Source organism: Pestalotiopsis fici (genome assembly GCF_000516985.1).
Source record: "Pestalotiopsis fici W106-1 unplaced genomic scaffold PFICI_Scf_7, whole genome shotgun sequence".
Lineage (NCBI taxonomy): Eukaryota > Fungi > Ascomycota > Sordariomycetes > Amphisphaeriales > Sporocadaceae > Pestalotiopsis > Pestalotiopsis fici.
This window is the reverse complement of record NW_006917097.1, coordinates 1,178,599-1,186,285: the sequence shown is the minus strand read 5'-3', so window position 1 is coordinate 1,186,285 and position 7,687 is coordinate 1,178,599. Positions and strand designations below refer to the sequence as shown.

Below are 7,687 nucleotides of genomic sequence, written 5' to 3'. Positions count from 1 at the left end.
TCGAGGCAGTGCTGACCTATGCTGTAAAGCTTCTAGCGCCGCCACATACACATCAGCTTCTGAATCTTTAAGCTGCTCACCAATGAACTCGATGACAGCTTCAGGCAAATTCCGCAGTCCAGCAATTGCTCTATACCCGCCAGTACTCTTCTGGGGGGTAGTGCTGTTAAGACACCGAACAAAAGCCTTTGCAAATGACGCACACCCTGGTGACTTATGAAAGATATTGCTAAAAAAATCACATGTTGCCTCGCTCCAAGAGTCCAAATGCCCGTATACTTCCTGAGCCAGAAGTTCGCTATGCGCATCCGACAAATTTGACTGATTCAATAATACGCGAAGTATCTGGCTGGTGTCATGATCGGTGTCCTTAAGCAGTCCAACAAGAACATCAACAGTCTTCATGGATAATGCAGATTGGTATTGCATGGCCTTTATGGTTTCGTGACGTAGTTTATCATCATTTTGCCCGATGAAGCAGCCTATCGTATCTGAAATCTCGTTGGACCAAGTTCGTCGTTCAATGGATTTTAGGATTGCGGATTTGACTTCGATGCTCCCTTGTTGGAATGCAATCTGAAGAGAATTGTCGGGAAACTCGTTTTCACGAGCGAGACCTGCGCGTTTCGTTAAACTGTATTCAAACAGAAGCCAATCTGAAAGTCTCTGCTCGAAATCGTTTCGATGCGGCTGGGAGCCTGTAAGCGCTACTTCGCTCAAGCAGTGCATAATCAATCGCTGATGAGAGGGTCCAAGAAGATCGGATGATTCCCGTTCAATCTCACTGAGTAGTTCGAAACTTCGGTCTTGTTCGTCCAGAAGGCCAGCAACAAAGCGCCACATAATGTCATATCCTGTAGCATATTTGTGCTGTCGGAGGAAACCAACCGGCGAGATCGTCTCGACGCTCTTTTGGCCAAACACTGTGTACTTCATCTCACGGTCCTCTTTCCTTTCCCAATGCCGAACGAAGAATCGTGCCGCAAAGTACTCTTGGAATGTCAAATGTATGAAGTGATACGACTGATGTTCGGTCTTGGCTGATTGGTTTGAAGTTCGTATGAACGAGAGGCGCGGCAAGCTGTCGTTTGGCGCAAACTGGAGCTCAGAGTGACGACGGGCGTTTTGCCAGTCTCCAAACCCGAACTCCACTTTACCCGCAACTAGTCCAGAGAAGGCAAGGTGCTCGAGGAAACGCAGCTCGTCCTTGACATGAAGTTCTATGAACGTCTGGAAATTATCACTCAATAACTTTTCTGTGATGTATTTCCCCCGAAACATCTTCTCGAGTCGTATGATATCCTTCTTCCAGAGACTCGAATTGATGGCCTGGTAGAGCGACGTCATCGTATTAGGCTTCTGATTACACTCGCTCCCAATGTCGTCCCAGCAGTAGCAGAAAGCATCTAGCTGTATTGGTATGCGAACAAGACTCTGAACCAGCTCATGGGTCCGGAGGAACGCCTTGATCTCATCCACTTTCTTCCCATGAACTTTATCAATATACTCGTCTACTTGTGCTGGGCTGAAGCCGATAGTCTCTAGCTCAAGGTCGATATTGATGCCGTGCGGAAGAGTCGCAGATGGTCGTGATGTGACGATGATGTTAGACTGGCTGAGGAGCTCGCTAAATATATCGTCACCCTTGCCTTGCTCAGCCACTTCATCCCAACCGTCAAGGACGAAAAGGGTCCGTTCGCGTACAAGTGCTGTACATAATTCTTTAGCAAAACGTTTGCTATCCTCTTCCGAAAATCGGAAGAATTCATGACGTAGGAGGGTCGTGAGGTCGTATCCAGGGCTTGCTTGTTGCTTCAGATTTCGTAGAGGAATCCAGAGCACACGATCGAACAAACTATTCCACATCTTGTTTTCCATGAAATCATGGACCAGCTTCTTGCATAAAGTGGTCTTGCCAACGCCGGCGCGTCCACGTATCAAGATTTTTCGAGGTAAGATTTCAGTGCCATCGGATCTTTTGCGCTGGTTAAAAATGTCTGCCAAACGAAGCTGGGCATTCTCTTCTGGCAGCTCGACTTTCTGTCGCGCAAGAAGCGAGAAGGGAGAGGAGCGCGGCGCCGAGTTTTCCTCTTTCGAACGGTTTTGGGCAGACGTGCTCAAGTCGATCTGCTCCACAATTACGAGATTGATGTAGGATTGGCCTTTGTCCAAAAGGTCTCCCGAAAGCCGCATAATGTTGAGTTTCTCTGGAGTATAGTGCTCTTTGCGTATCCAATTGTCTGCCTGCTCGAGAGTTGTTCCAGTCTGAATCTTGGCAAGAAGGTCCTGTATATTTCTCACAACTGTCCCATAGTGCGGGTCGGTGTCTTTTGGTCCACGAAACTTGTTCATCATGACATGGGGTCGGTCGAGTGCGATTCGGTCTGGAACACAATCTAGCGTCGCAGAATCCATATCAACGAGCTGCCAAAGAGAGATTAGTAGAGTGGATGGTTGGTATCTATAACTTGCTCATATCTCACCACTTTCTTTCCCGATGGCAGCAGCCATGAAGAGAAGGGAACTTTCGCAAAGAGGCGTGAATGTCGTTTCTCATAGAAAGTAATCACTTTAAGTCCTTCGTTGTTTGGATTGACGCATATTCGGGTAAACTCGCCTACGAGATATACAAGACCAAATTCCGATGACTTTACCCATTCAAGAAGCTCAGTCAGCTGCTGATCGCGAATTGATGCCCAGGCTTGTAAACCCGGCTGCGCCCACAAGGCTACGTCTTGAAACGAAGTGCCACGGAATGGCGTTGCGAGAAAAATAATCCCACGAGTGGCTTCTCGAATAGTCGCATATTGGTCTTTGGCCTCGGCAAGAGCCTGCATCAAAATAACCCCTCCAAGACATGAGGCGATGAAGAGAATCTGCCGGTCCCCTCTTGGATTCAATTCAAGAATACATTGGCGAAGGGATGCAGCAAGCTCTTCGATCTTGAATGGGACCGAGTCTTTTGCTTCGAAGAGTTTTGCTGGCCAGTCGCATGCGAAGATGCGGGTGCCGGGAACCTCTGCAGGAAGCATGTGTTCATCGGCCAGCCAGTTGACCCACATCTCTCTATTCTCAAGATCACGAGGATCTTTCCATGTCCACGTCTCTTTTGAAGTTGTGTCTAGCCCATGGATGGCGATAATATCAATGCCTGTATCTGTCCCTGACGGGTTCGCAACACATTTGTTGAGGTGGTGGATCTTGAAGTCACGCTGTTGTTCGATCGCTTCCGTTTGACGTGTCGCGGTTGTCGTTGTTGCCGCCAAGATAATGGGCATAGCTCTATAGAGCCCAAAAACAATAATTGCAGCTGCACCAGCCAGGAGAAGCAACAGGCCAGTGTACATCATTGTGATCAGACAGATTAGTTGTCGAACGATGTGTAACGGCTCAGGTTTTTGAGCGTGAAGTAGTCGGTATTCGTCTGTACACGCAAGTGAGAGCGGTTCTTTCAAATCAATTTGAATTTGAAAATCAAGCACGTGCGATGATGGTGAAGATGTGTGCATTGAAATGATTGCCCCTTTACTGACGATATGGGTGTTCAAGTAGGTAGGTAGGCAGGCAGTCAAGTCAAGCCTTACACTGGGCCATAATGACACCCAATCGTTGTCACACTCGACTTTTGGCAGCAGCGGCTGCATGAACAGATACGAAAGCTGAGGCGGCAAATTCAGATGCGAACAGCCGATACTTTCCCGCTTTCGGTCGGGGTTCTTGTTGTGCGGTATTTCAAAGGCTCATCGTGCAGACTGCAGAGTGGTTCTTTAATGCCCATCTACCGCCCGTTTCCCTCTTCCCCATCCTCACTTAACCTCAATGCCAGCATCGTTTCGCGCCAACGTCATGTTATAGTAATCAGGACCTTTATTGTCCAGTCTCAGGTCACGAAGATGGCCTGCAGTGAGTTCGTTGAACACCTCAAATAAGTAAGCACCAATACAACAGGTCCTTTCGGCCCTGACAAGGGTTCAAGCCGGTTAGCGATGCACACCAGGCCTTACTCGGAGGAATGGGGCGCACCAACTTATGATCACTGCCGACCAATCAAGTGAAATATTGGATGTTTTGCATTTGGTCCAAGGTGTTGTGATTAAATCTTTGGTCATTTGATCGTTCACCTGAGAGGTCTTCTTTCCAGCATGAAGCCCGGGAAAGGATGCCTATGTTCATCTTTTTCTTTTTCTTCTTTTTGCAGGAAACCCCACCACATGCCCTTTTGATTTCCCCTCACATACCTGCCAACACCCCCGCCCGGCATGCAACCCAATCGAGGGGAGTTTTTTCTAGCCGATGGATCGCGGGTCGGCTCGCTCTCTAGAGTAATCTAAACTCAGAATCTAATAATCAGCACTTAGAGGGACGAATTCTTGAGGATGGGAGGGGCGGTGGTACTATCTTTCACCTATATAGAATCGTGATTGTACATTAATACGCTGGAAACCCCTCTTCTCTTGGATTAATTGCCCTACTCTAGTTGTCGGGCGTCAGTGTGCATGTAGTGGGATGGAGCTAAGATTCCTTACGGCACGACCGTGCTATGATACTGCGTCAAGCCTATCAATGTGCTTGAATAGCCGCTGATTACATTGAGGCACATCTCAACTGACAAATTGCACGCTCTATCTGTTCTACAGCACTCCAAGGAGGCAGAACTTCAAAGGAGCCACGATCGCAGCGATCGTGGGTAAGTCGAATCAAACGCCCCCTCCACCCCCCCTCACCAGCTTAAGTAGGGCAGAGCGGACGGGATGCTGTGTGTTCTAGTGCGTATGGTCGTGTGTGATTACTGGTTCTAACAATACATTACATATACCACGTCTGGGCTGCCCCCGCCAAATCGCATCTTGCAGCCATACATATTAGAATGCCTGGGTTGTAAGACCCATCCTTGTTTCCGTGGTACTCCTTTGAAAAGATTTGCATTTGATTTCATGTTTCTTATTGACGCAAGCAAGTGTTTGTGGAACATTTCGGGTTTGGAATCCCAAAGCACTGTATATAGTTTAGAGATTAGAATGAATATTTGAAATTTGTCTTGATCCACTAGTTGGTTGAAAAAGTGTGTGACTTTATGTTTATCTGTGAATATACCGCTACAAATTAAACATGTCGACACTATTCTGCCATGCTGTATTTGCGACTTGCTCTACACTAATCCCCTTGAGCCCTGCCACAATCAAGGCAACCTTTTCCATGGAATTACTCTCGTTGCGCTCCTTGACCATGTACTTGGGATCCCATTTATCCTTCTTTTTGCTCAGCGGTGCAGGAGCCGCATTCACCAAGTACCGCTTTGCAATGTCGGACGTGGCCTTGATCTCACCCCACGGGGCGTCGGTTTCAATCTGCAGCTTCTCCAGTGGAATCGCCGCCACCATGTCCAAGCTCTCTCGGTCCTGAAAGCTGAACCCATTCACGCTCACGTCGAATCCCAGGTCAACAAGTTTCTCCATTTGAGCGCGCGTGCCGACAAAGCTGTGTACCAGCCCGCGCCGTGGTAGTTTTTCCAGGTAAGGGCTGATGATGTCCACAAAGTCGTCAAATGCAGCGCGGCAGTGGAGGAACAGAGGCAGATCCCATTTCTCCTTGATAACCATGTCCAGTTGCGCCTTGAACGTGGCAATCTGTGTCTCCTTGTCTGCATGAACGAGACGGTCATAATCCAGACCCAATTCTCCGTATGCCTTGATCAGAGGCACTGGCTCCGCTAGGGCGTCCCTGATGGCTTGCCCCAGTTTGTCATAGTACTCTGATCCCGCGGGACCAGGTTCGCCGGCATTATAGGGATGCACCCCCATGGTGACAAAGCAAGAGTTTGGAGGTCGCGACTTGGCGATTGCCAGGTTGGACGAGACGTCGGTCACCGACATTCCAGTGAGCATGACCTTTTCTACTCCCGCATCCCATGCCCGGTCCAGCGTGTTGGTAAAGTCTGGTTCATGGTATTGTTTTCCTCGATAGATGCCCGCAAACTCTTTCGCTGTTGGTGTGACGGCTACCTGTTATCCCAATTAATGAAATGTGCTTCACTGATCGCCTTGTAGGACAATACCAACATCTGCATAACGCAACTTGTTCTCGGGCCTTGAGGGTGCCGCCTGGGGCAGTCCAGTAAGATCCATTATGTGCTCCTGACTTGGAGAATGACTGTATAATGTTTGTGCACGTGTCAAACAGTGTAATTTGTCAAGTTCTATTCCACAAACTTGGTCGAATCAAGAGTGTCTTGCAGGGCGCGGTGTCAATTTCGGGAGAGGACCGAGTGGATCCGGCAGAGATCCGGTACCGGGATTGTGCTTCGGAGACCCCCGCCGCGAGATGATCGCCGGGATGCCTTGACATGAAGGGCGTGCAGTAAGACGAGGAAAAAAGGCAAACAACTCGACATTTGTTGCAATTCCCCATTTGATTCTCTCAAACAGGATCAAAAATGGCAAAACTCTCCGACTTCAAAGTCCTCTCATTTGATGTCTATGGTACCCTCATTGACTGGGAAGCGGGGATCGTCAATAATCTCCAACCACTGCTCCAGGCCAACAATGCCAGCTTTAGCAAGGAGAAGCTGTTGCACGTGATGCACGAGTGCGAGCGTACACAGCAGGCTGCTACTCCCGACCTCAAGTACCACGAGCTGCTCGCAGCCATTCATCCTCAGATTGCCGAAAAGCTGGGGCTGTCGGCGCCGCCAGCCGAGCAGAGCCAGGCGTTTGGCGCCTCCGTGGGGAGCTGGCCCGCCTTTCCCGACACGGTTGAGGCACTCAAGAAGCTGGGGACGCACTACAAGCTGGTGATCATCTCCAATGTCGACCGCGAGTCGTTTGCTGGAACCAATAGTGGGCCGCTGGAAGGCGTCAAGTTTGATCTTGTGCTCACGGCGCAGGATATTGGCAGTTACAAGCCTGATTTGCGCAACTTTGACTACATGATCAAGGAGGTGCAAGAAAAGCTCGGCGTCTCAAAGCATCAGATTTTGCAGACTGCCCAAAGCCAATTTCACGATCACCATCCCGCCAAGGCAAAGGGTTTGAAATCATGCTGGATCACCCGGCCGGGAGCAATCATGGGCAACAGAGATCAGTCAGTATATGACTGGAAGTTTGATACCTTGGGACAAATGGCAGCTGCTCTAGAGAGCGAGCTGGCCCATGAGTAGTCGATTATCAGCCGAACCTATCACCTTATACCATGTTGGCGGCGAAACACTTGTATGATCCATATCCATTCATTTTATGATGTAGCTTCAGATCTTTGTCAGTTCAAGTTGGTAAGCGGCGTTCTCTTATCTCGATCATGATAGGATATTGTCATCCCGCGACTGTGGGGGTCTATGGCTCACGCATCTTCATCTTTCCTGATTTGAGATTTTTAGACGGAATCGGAATCGGATTTGATATCAGTATGTCAATCCGAATGCAACCAGCATCGTGACATGTCCAAAACTGGTAATATTTACTCAAGTCGTCGGCACTTGTTGAGAAGCATCTTTATTCCGCATCTTATCAGCGACGGTCACGCGCATCACTCGTACTCGGGAGTTGCGGATCATTGTTGGCTCACAGACTTTTGAATCAGAACAGAATAGCGTTATCATTGAATCTGGGGTACGGGGATGATTATTGTAAGCTGAGAAAACCTAAAATGGTTGAATGTTGATTGGTCTGTTTGATAAGCCTTGATTTGAGGG

At 48.7% G+C, this 7,687-nt stretch overlaps 3 protein-coding genes across 3 annotated transcripts in view; 1 reads left to right on the top strand and 2 right to left on the bottom strand.

The window, feature by feature from the left end:
- The window catches only part of PFICI_10004 (uncharacterized protein), a gene marked incomplete at both ends in the record, with an annotated part of 4,809 nt that extends 1,459 nt beyond the window's left edge, over positions 1-3,350 (bottom strand). Inside the window, 2 exons of the mRNA XM_007838585.1 lie at positions 50-2,424; positions 2,484-3,350. Of these exons, the coding sequence (XP_007836776.1) occupies positions 50-2,424; positions 2,484-3,350 (3,242 nt within the window). The remainder of the gene's footprint in view (positions 1-49; positions 2,425-2,483) is intronic.
- Positions 3,351-5,096: 1,746 nt separating this feature from the next.
- PFICI_10003 (uncharacterized protein) lies at positions 5,097-6,125 on the bottom strand (the record flags this gene model as incomplete). The annotated part of the gene is made up of 2 exons (XM_007838584.1): positions 5,097-6,002; positions 6,060-6,125. 2 exons carry the CDS (start codon positions 6,123-6,125, stop codon positions 5,097-5,099), a joined length of 972 nt encoding a protein of 323 aa, XP_007836775.1.
- Positions 6,126-6,433: 308 nt separating this feature from the next.
- On the top strand, positions 6,434-7,156 carry PFICI_10002 (uncharacterized protein; the record flags this gene model as incomplete). Its single annotated transcript, XM_007838583.1, has 1 exon — positions 6,434-7,156. One exon carries the CDS (start codon positions 6,434-6,436, stop codon positions 7,154-7,156), a length of 723 nt encoding a protein of 240 aa, XP_007836774.1.
- Positions 7,157-7,687: the final 531 nt, after the last annotated feature.